Genomic DNA, 27,837 nt, shown 5'->3' with positions numbered 1-27,837 from the left:
ACAGTCTGTGTCTAGGTGCATGATAACCCGCCAGCATCTTCCCACATCCCAGCTGAGCAACCAGGGACCTGGACAGACATTTACACTTGCATGGGGAGAGCGTGACAGCTCCAGGGACCACACTCTCCTCTCTTGACTCCTCTTTTTCAGCAGCAAAGTCCTGCCACAGGCAGAAAAAAATCTGCATTTCACATGGGACGGCGGCGCTCACACCAGCTTTGCTTGTTTAGGGCCGCAGCCAACCCGCCCGTATTCCTGCGAGCCAGTGTTCCCAAATACCCTCGGATTGAGTTGCGTGTGTGCGAACCACACACGGTCACACATAAGACAAAAACACCCTCAGCTCCTAAAGCAGAAATATGAAGGGTTTGGGAGGGTTTTTTGGAGGCACCGAGAATTCTGCTGGCTTTATCAAATCAGGGTGGAAACTCTCGTGCCAGTTAAAGCCGCTGCTACAGCTCCCTGTTGGGCCGCAAATGGGCCGGAACCAACCCCAGGGCCAGCAAAAGCTGACTTGAAAAAAAAATAATACAAACTCTGAGCCAACTTCTGTCATCCAACACTAACTCAAGACTGAAAATGAATTTTTTTTAAACCCCCTTTCAGAGTTACCCTGTGCTCTGCTGAACACAACTGTGGGTCTCTACAAACAGTGTCCAGGTTCAGAACAACAGTTCCCGGGTGTTTCATGCCATAATGTTGGCAAAGAAAGAGCAAGGGAATATACCCTTATACCTTTGGTAAGGGAGCAAGTGCTCCTAGGAGAAGATTGTGAAATTCAGGTCAACATAACCCAGCTGAAGGCCACTACAAGAAATGATGATGATGTGCCAGAGTCCTTGGTTTTTGTGGCAGCTTTACTGGGAACAAAGCCTTTAGAGCACATTGCAGACTTTGGGGACCAGAAGGGAGTATTTTATAAAGGGAATTGGAGCCTTTGGGCTGTAACTGGATCCCCACACTGCTCTTGCCATCCAGAGAGAATTGCAGGGACAGGCCCCATGCAAAGCAATGGCTCTGTTGACCCCACAGCCTTGCACAGGGGCATGTATTGCCTTGGCAAAGGCCACATGGCTGCTCCCTGCTGCTGGCCATGGCAGCAGGCCTGCTCCCTGCTTCTCAAGGCAACAGGATGGCTGCAACAGTGCCCTTGTCCACCATAAGCCACTGAAGGGCTGGGGCTCAGCCAAAGGATGTCAGCTGGCTCCCACCACCAGGGCACAGTTCTATTCCAGCAGATTCAGTTAAATTTGGAAAAGAAGACATTCATCACTTCCTATCAGCCTTGCCATCCTCGCAGTTAGTTTAACAGGCTATAGATGGCTTCAAACTCCAGCCAAGGGGGTGAAGATCGCGCAGTAATTTACCACAATAAGGGCTGTTTGAAAAACCTACTGCTTGTCATCATCATCATGGCTGGGCTTCGCGAATGAAGATTTGGGAAGGCTCTATCCACATTTGCTACAAGCACGCTGGTGGCTTATGAGGCCAATACGTGACAGACATATCCGATTGCAAAAGGCACAGCAGAAAGACTCCTTAGATGGTGTATTCTGCAATACACGGTTCTTTCTGCGTTGCCTTTTTTCCTCGAGGGTGATCCTGCGTGTGTTCTCGAAGGAGACAGCTGCGTTATAGATGGTGTGTCTCCAGGCCTCCCGATTTGAGGCCAGAGTAGACCAGTTATGATGATCAATATGGCCAAGGCTGAGATGTTGTTTCAGGGAGTCCTTGTATCTTTTCTTCGGGGCTCCTCTCATGCGGCAGCCGGTGGCAAGTTCACCGTAAAGCAAGATCTTAGGGAGGCGGTGGTCCTTCATCCTGGAGACGTGCCCTGCCCAGCACAGCTGTGTTCTCATCAACATGGCTTCTATACTTGTGATAGCTGCTTGCTCTAGAACAGATGTATTGGTCACATAGTCTGACCAGTGGATGTTTAGGATTGTGCGGAGGCAGCGTTGATGGAAGCGTTCTGGGAGACGCAGGTGGTGGCGGTAGATGACCCATGATTCGGAGCCGTATAAGAGAGTCGACAACACTATGGCTTTGTAAACACTGATCTTGGTGCTTTTCTTCAAGTGTTTGTTACACCACACTCTTTTGTGGAGTTTTCCAAAAGCACTATATGCCTTTGCTAATCTGTTGTCTATCTCTCTGTCGATCTTACCATCTGAGGAGATGAGGCTACCGAGGTAATTAAACTGTTGGACTGATTTGAGCTCCGATTGGCCAATGGTGATGTGGGGATGATGGGGAACTTCCTGAGGTGCAGGTTGATGGAGGACCTCTGTCTTCTTTAAGCTGACTTCCAGTCCAAAGAGCTCAGCAGCATCTGCAAAGCAGGATGTTAAACGCTGCAGAGCTGCTTCTGTGTGGGCAACAAGGGCGGCGTCATCTGCTTGTAAGCAAGTCAGATATCACATGTCAATGATCTACAACATTCAAACAGAGTTATTAAGTCATAGGGATGAGAAACTGCTAGTTTGACCATGCTCCTACACAATTAGCTTATTGATTTGGTTTCTCAGGTGGTTCTGGACATGCCCAGGTCTCACCTTGCCTGAGTGGCAGCAGACAAAGGTGGAGACATGGAGATGGGTGTCAAGGAGTAAGAAACCTACTGTAGAAAAAAAAAGGGTAACTGTTGGCTGCTTGCAGCAAGAGAAACACATTGAAATAGTGAAGTTATAAAGGCTACTTGTCTTGTGCCTTGCAGCTTTCTGCTTTTCAAACTAAAAAAGTGCAGCACATAAATAGAGCGGGCAAGCGTGAGCTGATGATAGCAATACACTACTGCACATTTAAAATTCCTGCAGCTCCAAGTTTCTTTTGAGTCATTTTTTGAGTGATTTTGTGCAAATATAGGACATTCAGAATGGGCACCTGCAAACAGGAGTCACACTGCTGGTCGCTCCTACAGGCATCCCAGGACAGCAGCGAGGTTAGCAGCCCTAAATCTCAGTTTTCTCCCCTTAAAAATAAACCTGGCAGCTCTCCCCAAAAAACAAGCACGCCCTTTCCAAAGGAAACATCCTTGTCTACAGATGCTTTTGTCATAGCAGTGGAAATGGAGGAGCTGAATTCACTTGCAGGCCACACCATGAGCCTGCCGATGTCTGCGCAGACAGTGCCGAGGGAGATTTTTCCTCCCTGAAATGCCTCTTGAATTAAAATGTACCTTTGGGGAAAAAAATTTAAAAAAAAAAAAAAAAAAAGAAGAGCCCTGGCATTAGGTTCTCAGGCCTGCATGTAAAACTGCTCCCATTTGGGCTTAGGAGCTTAATGCTGGTTTGGGGGCTTTTTGTTTTTAAATATGACTATGATCTTGGGTTGAAAGCTGCATGAAACCCAAGATTCTCTTAGGATATCCTTTTTGCAGGACCATCTAATAAACCTAGTAGCAAGCAGCTCCTTTCCATTTAACCTTAAACTCATACCAGAGAATAGAAAAGAAAGCTAATTCTACTCAAGGCTACAGCAATTTGGTATAACAAGTGCACAGGAGAAACAGCATGCTCTATTTAATAGGATTTTTCTTATTAATTAATTAGTAGGTTTTTTTCTCCCTAAGAAGAGTCCTCATTCTCATCTTCATAAATACTGACTTTTTGTGATAAACATAGCTGGGAAAAAAGGCAAAAAAGGACTTGTATGTTGTACTTTACCTGCCACAGGTTTGTAGGGCACTTCTTTTTTTTCACAAGACCACATATTTCCTCAGCCTGAGTTGAGCGATTTTAGGCTGTTTGCCTTCCTTCCTCAATCCTTTCACCCAGAAGAGAGGGGAAAGCCCTCGGGGTCTCTCTCTAAATGTGCTACTTGACAGAGTTACTCTGAAAACATGAAAAAAAAAGAAAAAAAAAAGGCAAAAAATGGCAATCCAACCCATCATGAACAGAAAAATTTATGCCTGAAAAAAAATAAATCCTTGCTTTCACTGCTGGGTTCAGCCTCCATCCACTCCGGACTGCATTGATGCCATCTCAAGAAACAGATGCACACCTGGTGCCCCATCCAAGACCACCAGCCTGGGTTTCCCAGCAGTCTACAATTCAGAACACACATTTCCCCCACTTCAGCACCAAAAATAAGTGAGACAGACATATATAAAATGACACACTTTATTAAAACTTACATTCAGCAGCCACGGACATATTTACTTAAGTAGATTTTAATTGCCAAGGAGCTTATAATTATAAATCCCTCTAAGGCATTAAAAGCTCTTAGATGTTTTAACTTTTGCAATCATTTCATATAAATAGGTAAGGTAAATGATGCCTGCCTAAGAAGAGGATACCCCAGCTGCATTAAACAAAGATATACATATATGTATAAAACAATGGTTTTTTGTTATAAACTCATTGATGGGATATTTCACAATCTTTAAATCTTGGATCTGGCCCTGCAACTATTACCCACACAAGCAGCCTCCTGTTTAAGTTACCCCATGTGAGTGTACAGATCGCAGGGCCTAAGTTTTGACAGAAACAGCAAAAATGCCAAAACTCTCAGTGAAATATATATACAATCTGTGCAAGTAGCATCACCTACTGTCACTGATTACAGAGGTCTCTCTTGGAAAGCTGTCGACACTGGGAAGGCACCGTGGCAAAGGCAAGCCAACATCTGTCAGCTCTTTCTTTTTGATGCTGCAGCTCTCCCTTCTGAGGAGCAGTACTTGTGCTCTGGAGCCTTAGGAGACATCCTTTGGGGTGCAGGACAGAGAGAGCACCAGCAGCACCCAACTGCAGGCCTGAGCTCAGGGCACAAATCCATCGAGCCTCAAGTTTTCCCAGCTCCAGCAGCAGAAACCTCCCTTGGTGTGCAGTGGCACAGCTGCTTTTTCTGAGTGTAAACAAGAAAAGTGCCAACCAATTCCAGTATTAGCCAACCACCCACCCCCTTCAATAAATAATGATAGTTTAATTTATCTTATAATTGAACTGTGCTTTATATGCCTCTAATAACCACACGTGTGAGGAAGAGGAAATTGCTGTTGCAACAGAAGCTGTGACTAGATCTGGTGAACTGCATAAATTAATTTGAACTGATACAGCTGCAGGGTCTGAGTCTTCAGCAACTTAGTGCTGACTTTACGTTTGTGGGCAACTCCTTTGGCTTTGTGACGTACAGCAGGTCTAGTCAGAGGCAGGTAGGGTTGTATGTTACACCACTGGCTGGTTACAGTTGTGGCTGATGCAAACTCCCAAAATTAATTCACTGCAAGCCCCTGGGTGCTAAACACCACATGAAACCCCATCCTCACTGGCCAGCGAGGTTCATGGTTTTTCCCACCAAAGCGATGCTGGAGCAGTAGCATCAAGACCTCATACACAGCAAGAGTGAAGGAAAGGCACACTCCAAGATTTTTCCCTAAAATATTGAAGACAGCTGCTTTTCTGTTCTCTGCTTTGACCTAGCAGCTTCCCTACCACCAGCTCACCACGCCACAGCCGCATCTACTCATGCCTCGGAGGCAAAGACATGGCACCGACCAGTGCCACCCAGCTCCTGCTGTCTCCACACACTCCCTCTGGCCTGGGGAGCAGCTGATGTCTGGCAGCAGCCAGGCTGTGAGCCCACCAGCAGAGGAGTGGAAGAAAATTCAGTCTACCAACACTCACTTTCACTGGCCTTGTGCCATTTCTGGTATTTTTGAAGGACACAATTGAAAACAACGGGAAATGTTTCAATGGTAGAAGAATCAGACCCTAAAGTATATTATTTTTATCTCAGTCATATCATTGCCACAAAAAAAAAAAAAAAGAAAAAAAAAAGAAAAAAAGCTTCAAGAACAGGCTTGAATTTGGATAAAAAGAGTGAAATGCCCCTTCCTTCCCTTTACTCTACGTCTGCTGGTTTGAATTGTGCCTTAAATAAGAAAACAGCATTTCTACAAGGAGAAACTGGGAATATTGGAGCCAATATTTTCACCTTTGATCAAAATGGCATTTATAACAAAATGAAAAGGTTATAGAGGAAAAATCACTGCAAAAAGATTTTGGTTTAAATAGCAACTCCATGTAACAGAGGTGCATTTTCAAATGCACCAAGACAAATGTAACCAAAACCCACTGAAAATGAAAGTGAACTGAGAACACAATTCCCATTTGTGCCACAAAAAGTCTTCTCCTAAAGGACACAAGAGCCCTCTGAGGCTCTGTGGAAACCCTGTAACTTTTCTTTTAAGCCATCCCAAGAAATACAAGATACAGCAAAAACCTGCACAAGTGACTTGGCTGCTGCCTTTCATAGAGCCCAGAGCTGGAAGGAGCTCCTCTGATATTGCCCCCTTGTCCCCCACCAGCCAGGCCAGGCCTGCCAGCCCTTAAAAGCAAGGAGGGCAGGCAAAAGCATAAGCCCATGATCTTTAGCTCAGAAGAAAAGCTGGCAGAATACGGTGCTTATTTACTCAAGTCAACTCTCACTGAAGATGAGTTTATGGAAGGTAATGACACCATTACAGCTCCATACAGAAAGATATTTCTAAGCTTTTTTTAAAAAAATAAAATCCCATACACACTTCAAACTACAAGTATAATTTTTTTTTTTTTTTTTGTCCTGAATCCTCCATTGGAACTTGAATTTAAAACACAGTTTAACTCCTCCGTATGTGAAATCTCATGGCCACATTAATCAAAAACATGTGAAGCCAGGAGAAAGAAATCACTTCCAGTTATGTTGTCAGTGTTATGTGCATAACATTCCCACAGCTGTAGATCTATTGTGCTCCATGTTATAAATAAGAAATTGCATGGTGACAGCTAAAATTCAAAAGCGTTAATGTTTCTCTTTGCAACTCTTTTTCTGTTTTTTCTTTTTTTTTTCCTCCAGTCTTTTGAGGCTTCTCTCCTTTCCCTCCAAGTAGAAGTTACTTGAAGCAACATTATTGCTCACCCGACAGACATATTTATGGTAATTAAAAAATAGTAAATGCCAAGCAAATATGACTAATGATGCTATTTGGCAAATAAGCCAGAGACGACCTATTGAATCTGATCCAGGCTGTCGTATTTGTGTTAATAAACATCTCTCCTTCTTCTGCTCAGCTCCGTTATCCCAGTGCTTTAGGGAGAAATCAGCTCCCAGGATGCAGCCAAACGCTGCCCAACCTCCGTCGCAGCCACCACCGAAGCCGTCGAGTCGAAGAATACAAACGAGCTCCCTTGTATCTCTCACATTCTAGGTTGTGGTCCCTTTCAACCATGAAAAACAGCTACAAATTGTTCCCAGAGCTAAACCACTTAACATCTTGGCACTTGGTTGTTTTTAACTTTGCAACAATAGGCACTGTTCACTCCTCTCAATCTCAGTTTTTTTATTCTATAATAAAGCGGGAATACTGATGAAAGGCTAGTCACGGCTTCTCCCCGTGGTATCAGGGTGGTGGCATGTGATGATTCACATGGGGTGTGTTTGATCCAAGAAAGCCCAGCCTCTGCTTATTCTTCCTTTGTTCTGTCATCTAAGGTGGAAAGGCAGAGAGAGACGAGTTGAGATTTTCTTTTTTTTCTTTTTACTATTATTTAGCAGTCACAGAGCAAGATACATATAAGCAAAAACAACAGAGAGTGGAATTCTTTTCTTCAGCATTGAAAATTACAAGTAGGAGATGTCTTTGAAGTGGGAGATCTGTTTCCTGCAAAGTATGGACATTTTATTCTCATTTGTACATTATTCTTATCCCCCCGCAGGTCTTGCAGTGTATTATTTGCACTGCTATTGTGCTGTGTAGCCCTGCAGAGGGTCAGCATTTGCACTTGGTGCTGTACAATCACGGAATTAAAAGATGGTCCCAGCCACACAGAATTTAAATTTAAGCCAGGAGAGAACAGATTCAGCCAGAGGGGGATGAAAAAATCCCACCAGGATAGTGTGGGTAAGCACAATAAGCAATGGTCTCAGCACATCCAGCCTAAACCTTTGTCGACTTTTTCACAGAGAAAAAGTTTTAAGGAGGGATTTGAAGGGGGATAATTAGATAATTCTGTTGATGTCACTGAAGTACTTCCCATAAAGAAAACACAAAGATGCTTTTCTGAAACTGTAATGAGCAAACCAGAGGTGAACAGCATCTGTAGCAAAAAGGGGAGATAGCCTTTTGATCCTGAAGGGAGAGCAAACATGGCAGGGGGTTTAGGCAGGAACTGGGCTTTAAGGGGGGCCAGCAGCTTGTGCTCCATACGGGAGAGAATGGGGAGCCCGAGGAGGGGCACCAAGACAAGGGTGACACAAGCAAAGCAACAGGCTGGGCAAATTGTTTTCACAACAGCACTGTTGATACTCTTAGTGGGGGAAAAAATCCAAGTGTGGGACACAGAGGGCTTTTCTCCTGGCTCCCATCAGTATGCAGCTATTCCTGACACTGCGCCGATCTCAGTGCCGGGTTGTGCAGCACCTCCACATGCGCAGCCCTTCATTGCTCTGGCAGTTTTCCCTCTGTCCTTGCATACCCACCAGCAGGATTTCATAACTAATTCCCCCTTGGCTTTTCTCCTTACCTGTTCTCTGTTGTTGCTAATAGAGTACAATTTCATTCCAGACCTGTATCAGTGTACCTACTCAGAAAGCTCACTGGAGGGACAGAAAAAAACCTTTCTAAGACAAAAGTCTCTTTGTGTCCTGACTGTGACCAGATGAAAGGGAGCGCGTTCACCCACACATGCCCACATTGCTACCCATGGCAGGGCACCTACCTGTTCCTTGAGCTCAGCAAGCTGACTGGAAAGTTGTTTCACAAGGCTCATGGTTGACTCCAGCCTCTCTTGCAGGTTCCTGATTTCGTTCTGCTCACTGTCGCCTTCATTGCTAACCAGGGACATGGCTCTCATCCGAGGGAACCAGTCCAAATTCTTCTCCTACATGGGTATTAGAAAAATGAGCCGTGTTAGTAGGGGTTTATGCAGTGCTGAAACTAGAGAATGAAAACTCAGGACTTCTACTCAGTAGATGACACAAAACAAATGACCTTAAGCAGTAAATTCAGAAAGTATTTCACACAAGCATTTTCATTCTTGGTTCTCCTTAGGTACAAAGCAGGGGTTCTCCTTAGCTACAAAGCAGGTACCAACTGGAAAATCTTGGTTGCCCACAGCTGCACCTGTGTGGCAGCGTGGGCAGTGTTGGCACATTCATCCATGGCTCTGGCATGCAGAAATGCCTGCTGGATCAGCTCTAGGGAGACTTCTCTGGTACACCAGCACCAGGAAAGCCTGAGTGCTCCCTGTGCTTTGCTCTTAAGTGTATGCAGGGACACATTTCCCCACTGTCTCTTCAGCTTGGCTGGTCTCCATCTGTTTCGGCTGTCCTTGCAGCAATGTCAGCGAGCCAACACCAGGAAAACAAAATGAGTCCTCTCCAGACCGGCCTCGAGGCTCATGCCTGATGCAAGAGCAGAGGAACCTGGATTCAGCCGCCCACAATGGAAGATTTGGGGTCCTGGGAATGGCTTAGGCTTCCACATGCTATTCAGACTGTGTATCTCAGGTAAATGCAAGCACAACCCCACAGCCAAGGGTTAACTTGCTAAGGACCAAGCACTCTATGGAACAGCACTGAACTGGGGTGTTTCTCAATCCATGGACTCAGGCTACGAATTCAGTCATGCTAAAAACCCTGTGAGTAGATGATATGAGTCAGGAAGGTGCTGTGCATCTGCATGAGCCTGAACTGCCTCCATAGCTTAGGGGCATGGATATCTGTGTGCAAAGCTTGATAGAAGGAGGAGACAGAAGGGTGCAAGACTAGGAGAAGTGGCAACCACATGGCCAGCAACTCTCTTTGCTTGGAGGCACGAGACAAGGGAAACAGGTCCTGCACCAACGCACCTCTGCGCTCCACCTTGGGGGCAGCGGGAGGATGTGGTTAGGTCATATGCACCATGTTTTGCAAAGGGCCTCTACGGACACGTGCACTTGATAGCTTGAGATGAGAAACAGAATGAGTTGGAAGTGTGTTTCTTCCAGTCCCCTGAGCTGCTAATGGCCCCACACAAACAACGCTCTACTGGGAGGAATGAAAAGGAGTTCTTTCCCAAAGTCCACCCACAAAACTCCTGGAAGGCAAGAGCTGTGCTACTTATGTTGTCCAAGTATTTGGTAAAGTTTTAAGTGCATCAAACTTGCTGTAATCTTAGATTTTGCCTCTGTTTTTTTTCTATGAAAATAGAAAAGCCAGCAATGATCCTGCAACATTCACAGCTGGGCAGCCCAGGGCAGTTGCACATGAGCAGGGTCCAGGCAGGCCTGGCCTGACAGAGCTGCAAGCCCAGGGGTATACCAAGTGAACACAGCTTTATTGTGCTTCCAGAAAAATTTCCTTTCAACTCTGTAGTGCTCTGCCCTGATCACCAAAGCCTCCCCTCCTACTGCAACATGATTTAGAAACAACCAAGCTAAGCCTCAGTAAACATGGAAGCACTTATTGTATTCATGTTTCTCCACTATTTGCATGATCCCAGTCCCCTCGGTCAGCCTGGAAAAGACCAAATGCAAAGCCATACGAAATTTAGCTTTTTTTCCTCCTTTTTAACTCAAAACTTCTAATGAGTTTTTGCCTGGCTGTGCAACCTCTGGTGCTGTCACCAAACCAAGGAGGGAGTAGGACTGTGCCCCCCGGCCGCGGCTTGCAGCCCAGGGCTGTCAGCCGTGTGCACTGGTGGAATGAGGGCTCCTTCCTCGCCGCTCACTTCTCCAGCCTCGTGATCTCATTATGACAATTTACTGTGGTTACGCATGATGCCATTTTCAATGGGTCATAACTCATTCAAATCAAAACCTGTTTTCACCAGCTCTGCTGGTGAGCTCGAAAGGAGCGCACGTGACCTTCCCTGCTGGATATCCCTGGCTGACACGCGGAGCAGGAGGCTCCTATTTCTGCTGCATGCGTTCCCGCTTACAAGACCAGCATTCATTTTCCACCAGTACGCTCCCATATTTATTTTAAATTTATTTTGGCTGGGATCTAGCAGAGCATTCATCACGTGCCCAGCATCAAGCACAGGTGTACTCATTTATACTAAGCTTAGTTTGTGCACAGTGACTTTCTGGATCAATGCCTTTTTTTTTCTTCTTTTTTTTTTCAAAATGTTTGCCAGCAAATTTGTCTGCCACTACGGGCACAGAACGTTAATTCAAGGCAGCTACAGAGAACAGAGCTGTACTTGTATCTGAATGTTTCCTGGAAAGCTCTGGTATCTGCACCCATTACAGCTCCTCTTGCTTGAACCACCTGAAGATACCAAATGGAAGGCCACAGGAGCCAGCTGAGGGACCAGGAGCCCCTTCAGGACTCAAAACAACACCAAAGTTTCAAAGCTAGGCTGTACAAGGAGAGCAATCTGAGACTCCATCATTGCGGTTCCTCTGTTTGCCGAGAACTGCTGCCAGGATTGTGAAATGCACTTTGCCGGTTTTGTTTTCCATCTGCCACTCCTTCAGGACACAAGGCAGGGACCGACAGCTGCTTTGGAAAGATTTTTGTGGACTGACCCTCCGCAACACTGCAGCATCCAGAGGAACATCACACAAATCTGTGCAGATGCAAGACATCCTGGCTCAGTGGCCTTGCCTCTCTTGAGGCATCCAGCATCACCTGCTTCCTTCCTCCTCAGCACATCACACTTCCTGGAAAGAGGGATGACCAGGGGCAGGTTGAGAGTGCACAGCATCTCACCCCCTGCCACAGGTTGCCATGGTGCACACAGATCAGATGTGGCTCCATCTGGAACCACCCTGCACCACGTGCCAGCTCATCTCGGCCACCATGAGCCCCAGAGTCACAGGAGCTCCATGGCAGACTGCACTCATTCACATGTGCCCAGTTTTGCCTTCCTAGAAATGCTGTGATAATCTCTTCCAGGAAAGAAACCCAGGTGTGGTTTAGTTACAGATCAAGAAGATCCGGGCCTTTTTTTTCCGAAGTATCGTGGAGGATCAAGCAAGGACTTGATCCAAGTTCTGACAGAAGCTGATGGGTTTCCATGGACCAGAGACCTCATGAAAAGATGTTACTGACTTCTACAGGTTTTCATTACAGCAGAGAGGCAACAGGTCAAACACCTGCCTGCTGGTCTCACTTGGTAGTCCCAAGTGCTGTGTTGGGAGCAGGCAGGACTTTGCTTTTTGGTTCTCAGCTGTAATACACATCTAATGAAATCAGTCCAGCTGTGTGTCTTTGTCATGCAAAATATCAGAAAGATGCAAAATTCCGTAGGAGACACATTCTAGCCTGCCAACCTGTCTTCAAGTTAAAAATACTTATCTACTTTTCACCAATAGTTCCATTATAGTGCACACAGCAGGTACATTCCCTTGCTGAACCACATGCTTTTGCCAGTCAATATTATCTTATTTTTTCACTGCATTATGAACTGCAGAACTTTATTAAAGGGCAACATGAAAATTAGCTCTGGCACACAGCCCTGTTTGCTGAGTCTGTGCAACAAACAAACAGCAATTGCTGCTGTGGACGAAAAAACTTTTGATCACAAACCTGCCAGGATCCAGAAGGCAAATTGGACAAGGCTCCTCAGCCGAAAATTTTAGTGATCTGCAAATGTTCATGGGGGGAACATGCACTCTGTGACTGCTCAGCAATGGGGAAGCTATTTTTACCTCAAGGTAATTGCTTGCCAATTAACTGGAGGTCATTAACATGTTTGTACAACCCCAAACATTTGTTCTAGGACTTAAATGTTTATGGGCTCGGTCCAGGGTTCACCTTGACCAACTGACACCTTAAAGCTGTAAAACCCCAGCCTCCTCCACACTGCATGTGCACTCCTGGGGTTTTGCAGGATGTTATCCGTCACGCCTTAGCCATTACTCCTAGAAACCCAACCGTTTTGCCCAGGATAGCATTCGCTCAGACATTCTGAAGCCCGTCTGGAACCGAGAGGCAATTTGGAGGAGAAAGGCAGGCTGCTGGCAGGGAGCAAGGCAAACCTCTGCAAACAGCTGTCACGGGACTCAATCAACAGCCACCAGGTTAGTGTGAGGTGACACAACTCGAGCATTAATGAGCTCGCAGAGGGCGAGGTATGTGGATGGGACGCTTTAAAATGCAGTAGCTGCCTCCTGGACAAATAATTAATTGTTAAAATGTACCAAAATCTTCTTTCTAAACAACCGAGGTTGAACACAGTTATGTTGTTAGTTGTTACTGTTATTTCATCCTTGCACAGGACAGCAGCCCAACCACAGCAGCCCACCTATGGATTGCAGCATCTTCCTGCTCCACGCTCTTCCCGCAAGCATGACTTGTGCCTTGCAGAATCCATATTTAAATATACATCTGTGTCCAGCCAGACAGGAAGCCTGCAGGGACAGAAAGGAGCTGCAGCCTCCTCTCTCCCCGCCAGTTCAGCTGGGAGAAGGGAAAAAAAGAAAAAAAAAAGGAAAAAAGGGCAGGTGGGGCTTGCCAAAAGGCTGCGGGCCAAAGAGACTGCACACGAGCAGGGCAGACATTTCATGTGGTGATCCAGCGTGCTCCATCCTCCCCCCTCGGCTGGCAGCACTCCAGTGGGAATCTCAGCTCACCCGGGGTGAAACCTCTCTGCAAGGTGCTCTGGGTACACGTAGCCGCGAGGTGCCGACGGCGAGGGCACATGCCTGAGAAATCACAGGGCTTAGGGGATTTGCTACTTGTGTTTTCCGAGAAACCTCAAACCCTTCTGCTCAGAGCAAAAGTCTGCATCTGCCTCCTGCAGTTTTCTGTGCAACTCTGCTTCCCTTCTGTGGGCTTTTCCAGGGGCATGGCAGAGCGGCGGGCTAATTCCTCCCTTCAGGAAAACATTGCCATTTTTTCTGACTTTGCTAGCCCTGGTTGAGCATGGATGGAGAAAAGACTGAAGAAATTAATTTAGAGTTTCTATACTTTGTATGAAGTCTCTCTTGAGCCATCCCTGTCCTGTTGGCACAGCCAACTGGCTTCAATCGAGCTCCCACGCTGAGCTGAATCCATGCCTCCGGAGTAATTGGCAGAGGGATGTTTCTTTAGGAGGTGCTGGTTTCACAGGCTAGCAGCGAGATGGATCAGCTGCAACCAGCAGGAAAGACTGGGCTGAGCCTTTAAAAAATAGATTATAGATAACAGCAAGAGAAAATAGGTCAAAGAGTAGGACAAGGGGGATGAAGTCGAGGAGCAAAGGCAGCCTAATGCATACTTTGAGATGGTGTCACGGCCACGGGCTCCGAGTGCCACGGCACCATCAGCTGTGCCAGGCTTTCACTTCTCCAGCAGCCTCCACTGCAGTGACTCTCAGTGCTTTCCACCCCGTGACCCCTTGTTGCAACATGAAAACAAGCCGTTTCAGGACTTCCCTCCTATCTATTCACTAAGAAAAGCAGCAATGACTGCTCGTGACTCCTTCTGGGTTGTGACCTCCCCAGCTGCACGCATCAGGGCAGGAGACAGGCCACTCTGTCCTCCAGCCCACCGTTTCTTGTCTCACATGGATTGTTCACTCCTTGGTGACTCAGCGAGGCGAGCAAGACAGTCAGCAGAGGGCTTTGTTGCCTAAGAGCAAGGCTAAGAAAATGGGTATGCTCAAAGCCCTCTCTCCTCCTCAGCTGGATGGTCACTGAAGGGTGCAGAAGAGGAGCACAGATATCAATCACCATGAGTCAGGGGAGGTTTAGGTTGGATATGAGGAAAAGGTTTTTCACCCAGGGGGTAGTCGGGCACTGGAACAGACTCCCCAGGGAAGCAGTCACAGCACCGAGACTGTCTGAGTTCAAGAAACATTTCATTTGGATAATGCTCTCAGGAACATGGTGGGTTCTTGGGGTGTCCTGCATAGGGCCAAGAGTTGAACTCGATCTTGATGGGTGACTTCCAACTCAGCATATTGTATGATTCTGTGGTCACTGAAGGGTGCAGAAGGGGGGCATGGACATCAATCACCACGAAGGTTTGCTACCAGCACCCCAGTGTGCTGCCCTGGGCTATTCCCGGAGTTCCACCCTGCAACACACACTCATGGGCATGCTACGAACAGCAACCACCATAGCAGCCCAAAAAAAGCCTCCTCGAGCTTTAGGAAGACTGTAGCCTCTTTAGAGAGATCGTAGCTCCTCAAGTGCCCATTGGGTGGTAAAACCCTGCTGCTCCAGTGCTGAGGAGAAACAGCATTGGCCACCCTGTGGCCTCCGCAGCTGAGGAGCGGCTCTGCCGGGAAGTTGGGCACAGTTTCACCCTCTGCCACCCCACTGTGCCCTCGGCATGAAGGCAAAACAGACCCCTGGCATTGCTGCTCTCCAAGCAGGCAGCCCGTGTGCCCTTTCAGGCATGGGAATGAACAGACTGTTCACTCCCTTTTTCTGAGCCAGCACCTTGAATAAATACTTGAGTGCTGGGTACAAAGAGATCTATTTACTGAGAATTATTCTGTATGTCTGAAATGTAAATAAGTCCATCCATTCCCTTCCCAGATATGCTGCCCATATAAGCAGAGAGGGATCAGTCCAAGCGACCTTTCAAAAGCTATTATTTTTCTGCCCAGGGACAGAGTCTGGTCCTAAAAGTCTGGAGTTATGTAGCTCCTACAGTCACCTTAAAAAAGGGATTTAAAAGATTTAAGCTATCGTGTGCTTTAGATGACACAGGGCAATAACCACTTTGTGATTTAATCACAGACAATAATAATTTGGTTCAGTGCATGATTCAGCTAATCCACAATTTGATAAACGTTCATCCTAAACTACAAACCCAAATAGCTTTCTGCAAATCCTGTTTGACACTTTAATGTTAAGACTGTATTTGATAAGCAATCTGTGCTGTACAAGAATATAGGGAGGGAAATTAGGAATTGTTATGCATCTATATGCATCCACGACAGTAATTCAAAGAAAATAAAAATAAGCCCTTGGCAATTACAGATAAATCTGTATGCAACAAAAAACCTAATAGGTCTGGCTGGGTCTGTACTGGATTGATACATTACAGCTCCCATAGCTCACAGAAAAATAGAGAAACCTGTTTCCCCCTGAAAAAAAGGTTGAAACCACAATGCTGACCAACCGTTTGCTTTAGCAGTGTCATTGATGCATTTACTTTCATTTTAACTTAGTTGACTTTTTGAGGGCTGCAACAGAACCTATCACCATAATTCTGGGTAATTGTGAGACTGATATCCAGGCCAGTCAGTTATAAATGTCTCAGTGTTTCTGAATCAGCATTCCCACTTATGACAACCCTGCAAAAATTATGGTGAGGAACCATAATTAACCCCAAATTGCAAAGATTTTTCACTGATGCTCTACAGGGCAGTTTCAACACTCAGCTTGAAGTTCTGTAAAGAACAAGCATCCCAATATTTCTCTTACCAAATACACCAAAGGAACTTGGCATTTCCAAAAGATGGAAGCAATCATGAAAACAATTTTTCCAAGTCAAGGCCATAAGTTGGAATGTGCTCTCACACCCCTGTTGCGGGCAAGACATGTTCATTTCTCAGATGCTACTTTCTTCTGCTGTTTCAGTTGCTCTCTGCCACCTTATCTCTATCATAACCCCAAGAATTGATATTCTCCTCTGCAAATCTTCAAGTATCCCAACACCACCATCTAAAGCTAGGATGTGGTCCTTAATATTTGTGCCCTTAAAATAGATATAATTATAGATTTGTGCAAAACATGAGTTTATTTTTCCACATTCCTGTGTTTTTATGTTGTTAGTGGTTACGAGACATACTTTAGGAAAAACACTTCAGATTATTCATTTAAAATAATTAAATTATTTCTGATATAATCCCTGGATCTTGTGCATAACGAAACATCTGGTACAGAGATTAGAAAATAAATGTTCTTGGCTTTTTTTTTCCTCTTTTATTAAACAGATGTTGTTGATACAAAACATAGAACTGTAAATCATAGCCTGCATGTGGACACAGACTGTCACTACCGAGCAGAAATTTACTGTGGCTAGATAGAGGTTTGAAACAGCAATGAATCACTGGCTTACTAACTTTATTCACGTGGGTATGGTTTCAATATTCTGACATTAAGTGCACATGTCCTTAAAAAAAGAACCTTCTAATGGCAGCTTGGGAGGCTCTGGTTTAGTTCCAGCTGCCTCAGTGGGGGAAGAACAGCATAATGCAATGGCAGTCTGTGTGCAGAGGAACCTGGCAGGTCTCTGTCTCTCCCCTCACAGCTGGTTCAATGGCTGCTGCTGCTGCTGCTGTTGAACCCTCAGGCTCTGCTCTTCCAGTGCCACAGTGTCCTGGGCAATCCTGTTGCAGGAGAGGTGCCGAGCTGCCCACACAGCCCCACCACTGCCACCAAAATCACAGAATATGCCAAGCTGGAAGGATCCACAAGGATCATCGAGTCCAACCCTCAGCCCTGCACAGGACCATCCCCAGAGTCACCCCCTGTGCCCCAGAGGATCATCCAAACCTCCCTGAGCTCTGGCAGCCTTGGGGCTGTGCCCACTGCCCTGGGGAGCCTGGGCAGTGCCCAACCACCCTCTGGGGGAAGAACCTTTTCCTGAGATCCAACCTGAGCCTGCCCTGACACAGCTCCAGGCTGTGGGTCCTGTCCCTGGTCCCCCCAGAGCAGAGCTCAGTCCCTGCCCCTCCTCTGCCCCTCCCAAGGAAGTTGTAACTGCAATGGGGTCTCCCCTCAGTCTCCTCCAGTTGAACACACCAAGTGCCCTCAGTGTCCTCACACGGCTTCCCATCAAGGAAGGCCCTTCACCATCTTTGTTGCCTCCTTTGGACACTCTCTAATGGCTCAATATCTTTCTTATATTGTGGTGCCCAAAACTGCCACAATATTCAAGGTGAGGCCACCCCAGTGCAGAGCAGAGCTGAACAATCCCCTCCCAGCTCTAACTTCTTTCTCCTTCTCCTTCCCCCTACTGCTCCTGACATCGTTTCAGTGAATTCACTGCTGGTTTGCCGGACAGGCTCCCGCCGAGCTGAACAGCAATGGCATTTCTGCTTCCCATTGACCGTGTTTAAAGTGACCGGAATTCCGATGCCTCTCCGGCCCCTGGCCATTCCTACCCCCACACTCCCACACTGCTTGCACCAGCAGGCTGAAGCTCCCCCTTCTCCTATTCTCCTTTTAATATTGATTTTCCTTCACAAAACATGCTGGCAGGCGCACTCCAGACACTGAACTCCAGACAAAAGCACGTGGCACGAATCCCACTGCAAAGCAAACATACCCTCCAGTACCAGGCCCTGCTGGGGACACAGATGATGTCTCCTCCTCAGGGGCATACAGCTGCTGAGGACACCACCAATTTTGACTTGTTTTTGTCAATGTGCCTGCTGGTTTGATCCAATGAACCAGGGCCTAACTCCATGATTAGACTCCAAACCATGACCTCTACTTCCTATCTTTTGTAGCCCAGGATTCAGGAGCATACTTGTTGAAATTCATGGCGTGTGTTTTTTTTTTCACATTTAGTTTTAGTTCTCTGGTCCTGTCACCTTGTATTTTGCAAGTAGTGTCCATTTCCTAGCTTTAGCTTTAATTTGGTGTAACAGAATCTTTGGGAAATACAAAGACTCAGCTGGAGACTCATTTTTCAGAGGCTCAGGACTTGACCTTGTTCTCAGCTTTACACAGGCAGAGCTTTGCTGATTGCAGCGCGATTGTTCTGGTTTAGGATACTGCCAGAGCCAAGGCATTTTGAATCCTGATCTGATGTTCCTGCTTTAGGCCCATTTTGACTCTGATGTATTTTGCACATGGGGCGGTATGAAAAGACAACTGAAAGAACAACACTTTCTTTTAAAATTAATAAGAACTATCACCTATCGCCACCCAGCACTGCTTTTTGAAGTAACGATGCAATCATGCATGTACCTTATAAGTGCATAAAATCACAGAATTGTTAGGGTTGGAAAAGACCTGTAAGATCATGAATGCACATACCTGAGTATCACTCAGAGGAGAGGAAAAAAAATATCTAAGTTTCTCTGTGAAGCATCTCTTGACAAAACAGCAGCAAACAATGGCCACCTTCCAACCTTATGGGCCTGAACACCATCAAACTACTACCAGCCTGCTCTCTAATCTCTTGCTCTGGTCAAATACTTGCCCATGGGTTTCTCTGCACATTCCTCTGCACATGCAAACACAATGGCTCGGCACTGGCCCCGTGCCAGGTCTGGCTGTGGCACGGTGAGCAGCAGATCCCACAAGGTGCCACCTGCCCACTGGGAAGGAAGCACAAAACACTCCTATTCCCTTTGGAAATAGGTGGAAACCAGTAAAACTGGGCCCTCAAGTTGAAACATCTACTCACTCAGGTTTGTGTTCACTGTGTGCTGCTTTCAGAAGCTGCAGGCATAGATCAATAAGAGTAAAACCCACCACGCTACCCTGTGATTGTTTATCTGCCTATACTACATTTTCATTTAGTATTCTAGCTTGCATTGGTAGGAAAATATTAAAATGGATTCTCCGTACAGATCTGCTTTTTCTTTTTCTTCTTTTTTCCCCCCAGCATTTAAATATGGTTTGCTGTTCAATTAAACTGCATTTTCTCCTGAGAACAAGCAGATGATCAGTTTCACAAACCCGGAGTTACAATTCTCCTTCAGCAGCACCCAGGAAAATGAAAAACAGAAACAAAACATTTTAATCACATGTGTATAAAATACACAGGGTTCATTAAATATGATTTAAAGTGGCTTGTTTGTTTTGGAGACTCTTTAGAGCTCCTACTACCCCAAACTCACAGAACTGTAATGTGATTCCTGATCTATTGAATTTTGGAGGATGGCTGTAGTGGGTTCCATTATATATAAATTGGATGCAGCCAATTTACAATCCCCGATATATACTTTTATCTCAAAATGCCCTGTGAGGCAATTGTGTAAAGTACTTTATCAGGGATTGTTGTTGGTAATATTGCAAGATTTCATGATGTAAAAAATATATCAATGTCATTTAAATTGAACAAAATGGTTCCCAGTTTTTTTTTTTCTGTAGAGCATTTTTAACTATCTTCTCAACAAATTCGTTCAATAAATACTCTATGAAACAAACATTTTGCACTTTGTCCCACAGATGCAATTTGCCAACCTGATTGATTTCTTTCTCTACAACTAATCTGATTTCTTTAGGCTATACATCTTCTCTTTTATTAAAGATGATGCAATCTTAGCTTTTTATCATACACACATCCACCACACTAAAAAGAGAGAAGATTCCACGAACTAGCCTTGCAACCAAACAGAAAAACCTGACACAGATCTCATAAAGCTGGTCCCAAAAGATAAATGGCACAATGAGACTAAAGTTACACAAATTCAGAAACTTATCCATGCACAGTAATACAGGCCCATGGATTTTTCTTCCCGTGACAGATACAGAAAACAAGTAACTTCATCATGTCTGTAGCATCTTGCAAATCAAGCTCACACTAATGTTGCACCCAATCCTCCCAAAATCTTGCTGTCTCTGCACTGTTGAGAGCTCAGAAGCAGAACTGCATTTTTTGTAGCCTTTCCCTGATTTACATCTTGCAGAATCTCACTGCTGTGTTTTGATCCAACCAAAGTCACGCCTATTTACTTTTAAATGGTGTTCCTGGTAAGGCAATGACCTCGAACTCATCTTTTACTGATTGTCCTCATGTCTTTGGGGAAACCCATAGCCTTTCCCTTCCTCAGCATCTGCAGTTATCTGCCTTGGTTGTGGACAATTTTTCAGCCTCTCTCCTACTCAAGCAGTCGGAAGCTTAGTATACCACTGTAATACAAAGAACAATAATTGTTTTCAAATGTTGCAATAATATTCTCAAACAGCACTGGAGTGTTTTTTGTCTGTTGCTTCTCCCATAGAGCAAAATCAAATGAATTCAGTTGACATGTTTCGGGATCTGCTCATCACACTGTTCCTCTGGGGTTCGCCTTCTTATCACTATCTGTGATCCCAGGTAAGGCCCAGTTTTCACAAGGCAAAACCCTACACAGCCGATCCCAGGAGAACTGGGGCTCTGCTACTGCCAGGATTTTAAGGATAACAGTAGGTGCCTATCCAGTGCCTTGGAGAGCCTTTCCATCATCTGAAATCACAGACTAAAGGTCTGCCTGCATGCAGATCCATCCCAAGCCACATGTTTCTTTAACAAAGGGATAAAAGATGGCTTTTGCAGGCTGCCTGGAAAGTTAACAGCTCCAGTCTCTGGCAGGTCAAGGCGAGAGTGAATTCCAGCAGGGAACCGCAGCCCGTGTCCTGCCAGCAGTGCTGCTCAGCTCCAGGGCGCTCCAGCTGGAACACCTCCACCCCGTGTTCGTGGGGATGTGCAAGTTTCAAGGAACACAGCCTCCTGTCCAGACCCCCTCCTCGAGTTTTTAAGGCCAGCAGCAAGCGAACAAACAGGAACCCAACTCGGCTCACTTATTTTCCTTTGCAAACTGAATGAGTTGAAGTTGGAAGGAGGACAAGGGGGCTGTGACTGCACTGTATCACCAAGGCAGAATTCATCTTTGTAGCAAAATCAGTCTTTGAAGCCTAAATACTGGTCAACAGACAGGTGGCCAAATCTTTCAGACACAGAGGAAATTAATCTAAGCTTACAACTGAGCCACAATACCACAGGGGACAAAAAGACTAGTGCTGGGTCATATCAAACTACTGACTCTGGACCTCAGGAGGGTAAAAAGAAGCCCAAATCTCAATGAATATGCTTTCGGGAAGTTTTAGGCTCCACTCTGTAACTTGCAATCACATTACAGCTTTGTATTGGGAAGTGATTTCAAAGGACAGAGAAAAAAGGACAGGGTTGTGTTGGTGCTGGGACCTGTCCCTTCAGGAGTTAACAAGAATGTGAGGGGCTAAGCAAAGAGAAGGTTCTGTGGAATGGCACAGCCATTCCCTCACCGAGCCAGTTGGGGGTGAAGGTTATCACCACACCCTCCCTACTCACAGCAAACCTGCCTCTGCTGCAGCACATGCTGCTGATATCCATCTTTCTCCCGCTCCAGCTAATGGCATCACTTCTAGGGAGGCAGGATCAGATCAGATCCATGGTTTCCTGTTCAAGCAGCAACAAGATAATTAATTTTGCCTGTCTGAAAAGGTTGTATATAAACTTCAAGCCACTAAAACCTCAAGCTTTTAGACAGAGGTACCAAATGAAGCCCACCTTTTCCCTTTGTTTACCCACACCTCACACACCACCTGGCCAAGCAGGTCAACTGAATTATTTATGGCAAAGAGCCCATGTCTGGAAGATGCAGAGCCCTTCAAGCAGAAAAGAAGATGCTCAGCTCTCTTGCTGAATAGGAGCTTTGTGCAAAGATGCAAAGTCCTCACGTGATGCTAACTTTTCATGCTTTGACAAACACACAAATGAGCAGGAAAGCAGCTAATTAGGCACGTTAGTGTGATTGCTTATTTTATGAAGTGGAGAGGGAGGTGTTCAGCACTTTCATGAGATAATAGTGTAGAGGCAAAATTGTACAGAGAAGCAAAAATAGCAGTGGACTACCTACAGCAATTATCGTTATTTTTGAACAACGAAAGCAACAATAGAAAAATAACTCACAGCAGAAAGAACAACAACAGCACCTCAATATATTCTGTACATGTAAAACTGGATAACGCTTGGATATATGAGGATAGAGGGACCTTCTCTCATATACCCAAGCAGTGGTTGGACCTATGCAAAGCACAGTTTCAGCTCTATTTTAGTGACTGCATCACCACTCGATAGCTCTGAGGTCCTCTGTGAACTTGAGCCAGGCCTTGATGCAGAAAAAGGACTTTCTCTGGGACTTGGTGCACCTAAACTGAAGCCACGGGGCCTGTGCCCACATGGAAGGGCACAGAGAGCTGCATTCTCACTCGCTCTTCTATTTTGAGCACAACAAAAAAAAAAAAAGGAGCAGTAAATCATCTATTTAGGCATATTTTTTTAATTGCTTATTTTATGAAAATCCAAATGCAGACAAAACCAACGTTGTATTTCCTAGGAAATTAGCCTGTCTGCGAGACCTCAGATCTTATTTAGCAGCCAGCTTTTGTGCTCTTGGTATTACTGCCATGGTAAGTAATTACTCATAACGTGACACGCATCCTATCAGCCTTTTAAAAGCAATTAAGAAAAAGTTTCATTGCTTAATGATATGTACATACATCTCATCCTTGCAAGTTTTGCTTTGATAACATCTGCTGGTTTTTGGAGGAGAGCCAGTCTTCAAAAGTAAAATAACTCAGCCCTAACAAAGGGAGCATTATTAGCTTCCCAAAAGTTATAAACTCCACGCCCCACTCCAGCACAGCATTTGTGTGCACTAGTCCTGTAAGGATTTTCAACCCCGTGTGTTGCCAGATCACGTCAAATCAGAATTCATGATAGTGAAAAAGCCTTAAAAATACAGCTTATTTACAGTGAGCCAGTTGAAGATCTCAGCTCACCGTCCCTGGCAGATTCAGCTGTGGCAGCTGAAGGGGTCACTCCGATCAGCTGTGTGCTGATATTATCCCACCTATGAAGAGGCAACAGAATCAGTGCCGTGTCCTCTCCTCAACCAGCGCAGTTTAGACTGGCACGACTTCAGTGGCCATCAATTTGCACATTAGTACTCTGGGCTGTGAACTGCGGCTTCTCTTTTTCCTCCCCCCTCTGCTATTGTTGTGGTTAATTGCGACACAAGGGTATGTATGGTGGACATCTGGGGGAGGAAACTTCTCAAATTGCCTGGGATGAATCACCAGAGTGCACGTGAAAAGCACCCGGAGTGTCTCCCTGACATCCCAAGTGTATCTTCTGCAGCATTCATGCTGTACCTTGGATTGACATTTCTCTGGTTTTAGGTCATTCTCTCTACCTGTCCAGTGTTTAGTGATCCTTGGATGTAACAAGAATATCTACAGACTAGAGATAAAAACTACCAGGGAAATCTTTTACCCCCAAAATTCAAAAAGATGATGGATAACAGAAAAGAAGAAACCCTGGATGTCAGAACTTTTTTTTTTCTTCTCTAAAGCAGTTATATTTTAAGAGCAGAGGTCAACAGCCCTCTTAGTACATATTATTTTATTACATTCTTTGACAAAAATCGACAGCAGTAAAGAACAGCTTGTTCCACAAACCCTGCTCCTTCCCCTCCCTGCTGTCAGCATGCTCTTCTCCTTTCTGCACAGCACTTTTTCACTGCCTCCACCTCCCCTGTCCGAATTCCCTTTGGACCTGCCTCTTCTAGAACCCCCACGTGGTTCACCTGGGGATGGCCACTGACCATGTCAGACATCAGGGGAGCACACCAGGGTCTGGCACCAGCGAGATGACTTTACGTTCACTAACACTAACCCTGGAGCAACCTTTCCCAAGGTGTGAGGGGACGGGCAGCCAGGCTCCTGACCCACAGCTGTCGGGCTCCATAGGCGCCACTTGGCTCACACTTGGGCTGTTTTGACAGTCAACTACTTCTGCTGAGGTCGATTAACAGGAAAAAAATGCCTTTGCAGGCCACACACGGGTACGCCAGGGACTGTACGTAAGCAGCTCTGGCTCCAGGAGCGAGCTTGTCCCCTCTCCCTGCTCCTGCACTGGGGGGTCACAGCCTCATGGAGCGACTCTGGCCAGGATCTGAACCCTGGGAGCAGCTTGGTGCTGCCACGGCTCACATCACACCTCCGCTCCCGAGGTGGGAACACGGCAAACTGAGGAGAGGCGAGGCAGGAGCGAGAGGGATGCCGAGGGAAATGGGCTGGCGCTGCCCAGCACACAGCATGGGCACAATGACAACTATTGTGAGGCTTCTCAGTGGCTCATTTGGCATCGTTCCCAGTGCTGCTTTTGAATTTAACACCCACTTCTGGGTATCTAATAGGAAAAGAAGGCAAAAACACAAGGCTGGAGGTAGGAAGAACAGAAACAACAGCACTGGCTCAACAGAGCCCTAAATTCAGCTCAATTTTCAAACTTCATTATTTAAAAACAAGAAACAAAACAACTAGAATGTTTCAAATGGAGAATGCATTTTTCCCCACGACATGGAAATGGCCATAATATTTGCTAAATACTTCTTCTATTTAATAATTTAAAACAAAAAAAAAAAAAAAAAAAAAAAAAAAAAAAAAAAAAAAAACACCTTCAAAATATTTAAAATAAAACAGCTAAGATATTTTGTCACATGACCCATGCCAGGTCATTGCTGTGCCACAGAAGTGCTTTTAAAAGAACTGAATGACAAGACCACTGTTCAGAATTCCAGGCTGGTGCTGCTCAACCTGCTGCTTCATCCTTGTAATGTTGATGGGAATAAAAGGTTCATGATCCCAATGACCACGACTGAGAACAGAACCTTTAATTTCCCACCAAAGATTGCCTTGCTTTAGAGGGATAGCCTAATTCATGGCAGTATCCTTTACTCTTAGGAGCATAGGCTGGTTTTAGAGCAGTTTTCTCAACTGAGGAGTTATGTAATTGCACCAATTACATCCAATTACATAATTAGAGTAAATAAGTAATATAACTAGGTGCTGTAATTATGTAATTATGACAGGTAGCACAGTAATGCTGATAAAAGCCATTATGAAACTTGCTAAGAACTGTGGACAGAGCATGCAAGAACAAAACTTTTAGGGCTTCGTTTGCTCAAGTCTTTCATTCTTCCAATGGGCAAAATAATTAATTTAATTGCTATTCCAATAGCCTTTTAGTTTTGCAAATGAATGGAAGCACAAATCACAGACTAATTCATATATGTTTTGCTGCAAAAAATTCAGTAACTAATCATCTACATTTTTTTTACCTCCATTTCTCCATTTACAGCTACCAAAGCTTAGGTGAAATCTGTGTGTACAAATTACACCTCTCAAAAATGAAGTCTAAAAATTTGGACATTAACCTTCATTGTTCCAGTTATGGCATTAAATTGTCTCCTCTGACAAATGGACACAAGGAACATTCAAAGATTGCTTTATCGATGTAATACAAGTAATGTGCATCACTCTGGCTTTGCTAGGGACGGTGTTTCTGGTCAAATGGGTCAGATAAGAAGGAATGTTTTCTGCAGGAATGAAAATTCAGTAGGGGAGTCATTCATGCAATTTCTCAGAGCAAATGCAATGTATGTAGCCAGCTTTTCAAAGTTCCTGTCCTTTTGGATATTGTATAATACCTGTCTGACTTCATAAAAAAGGCCCGAAGAACAAACAAATAATAAAGCCTACTACCCTGATTTAATAATCATTGATATTTCACCTGATAAGTGATGTAAGATAGTGTGCAAGAAGAATGGGCATCACTGGAAGAGCTGATGTGCTTTATTCCCACCAACATCTCCATAAAGTAACTGCCTGAAAAGCTTGAGGTGCATAAACATTTTATGCTTGATGCTTTTTTTTAAAAAGAAAGAAAAATAAAAATTAATACCTTTCTTTATGAAAGCTGGAGAGATACTGAGTACTTCTGTCACTGCTCAGAGCAGTATGTTAAGCACTGAAGCCCATACAGAGCTGCTGGGAACACCAGGAGTTTGCAGACAATGTCCATAGTCCAGATGAAGAAAGCTGAACTCCTCTGCCCCAGGGTCTTTTGAGGCCAGAGACATGCAAGATAATGGAAATGCCTCAAAACAAACCACCCTTGGAACAGAAATACAAACTCGGAACAGAAATGCAAAAATATTGCCTTTGAGAGAGGGGTGTGTACAACATCTCCTACATGTTTCTTTCCCCTTCTTGAACTAGAAAACTGAAGAAGTGAACTATGATGCATAAATGACTCCCTTCCATTTCGGCACCCAGCCTTTCAAATAATATTCCAAAAGAAGAAAACCACAGTATTCCTATTTTGAATCAGTTGTAATATCAGCAAGCCTTCAAACCAGAGGCTTCACTGTTTGCTGGACAAATGATACATAGAAAAGACTGAGAGTCATAAAGAAGACAGTCCTATTTTTGGGTTCTGACGAGGCTGTGCAATGGAGAAGAGAGATTATGAGAAATTGTAGATGCTTTCTCTGGTGCTTAGTTAATACTGATAATCATTCCAATGTTACTTTTTGCAATACTTTGTGAGACAGTAGAAGACAAGTGCGAATAATAATTGGTTCCTAACTAGAGTTGTAGGGGTAGTGAGGATGATACTTGGAGCTTAACTCTACTTCCTATTAAAGAAATTACTGCAGTATGCTCCAAAATTTTGACCCTGTATTTAAAGGGTCTTAAGATCTGAGCCTTGAAGATTTGATTTGGGTAGAAATTCTCTCTAAGTAATCTGGCTGTCAAAACACAGACTTGGGGTTTGATCCATTAAAGCTACAGAAGCAGCCATAGAAGGCATTCCTAATCATAAATAGTTAAGAGAGGTTTTCCAGAAGTATGAATCACAGAGTTTTTGCAGCCATATTCTGGTATAGTATGAAATATAAAATCTCATTCTGGTCCCCTCAAAGAGGTCCTGACACTTTCCTGTTATTCCAACAATCTTATAAAGATTTTTTGCAACCCCATACACCCCCAATAAGCCTTATTCAGCAATGAGTCAGTTCCACTGGCAAGCCCCTTGGGAAAGGTTAATTTGAAGTCTGCTCTTTTCTGCCAGATCCTAACCAGAACTTGGTCTCTGACCAGGGACTTGGTCTCCTCTCCCAGCATCACAAGAATGGTCATGGAGCTTTCAGCCTGTCACAAAGTCTGAATCAGCTTTCTCTGTCTTCAGGACACAAACCACACTCAGGCTTAATTTCTGCACAGAATGTAGTACATCTCACACGCCTGTCATGTAATTTCATCACTAACATTCTGTGAAACACAACCAATAGCTGCAAAACTACCTCTGAGAACTTTCCTTTTGACTCTTCTTTGGGTCCTGAGCAAAGCTGTTATCTCTAAATCTCTCCTCCCAGCTGAATAT

General features: G+C 44.9%; 1 protein-coding gene across 3 annotated transcripts in view; it reads right to left on the bottom strand.

The window, feature by feature from the left end:
• Positions 1-4,103: 4,103 nt before the first annotated feature.
• ITPR2 (inositol 1,4,5-trisphosphate receptor type 2) overlaps positions 4,104-27,837 on the bottom strand; it is a 267,849-nt gene continuing 244,115 nt past the window's right edge. For all 3 annotated transcript variants that reach the window (XM_039379969.1, XM_027711719.2, XM_027711720.2), the window contains 2 exons: positions 8,697-8,858; positions 4,104-7,465 (listed from right to left, as the gene is read on the bottom strand). In XM_039379969.1, coding sequence (XP_039235903.1) covers positions 7,379-7,465; positions 8,697-8,858 — 249 coding nt within the window. In that variant the 3' untranslated portion in view covers positions 4,104-7,378. The remainder of the gene's footprint in view (positions 7,466-8,696; positions 8,859-27,837) is intronic.

This window comes from Pipra filicauda, unplaced genomic scaffold (genome assembly GCF_003945595.2).
Source record: "Pipra filicauda isolate LSUMZ 115617 unplaced genomic scaffold, ASM394559v2 scaffold181_size1560634_pilon, whole genome shotgun sequence".
Taxonomy (NCBI): domain Eukaryota; kingdom Metazoa; phylum Chordata; class Aves; order Passeriformes; family Pipridae; genus Pipra; species Pipra filicauda.
This window is presented reverse-complemented; position numbering and strand designations above follow the sequence as displayed.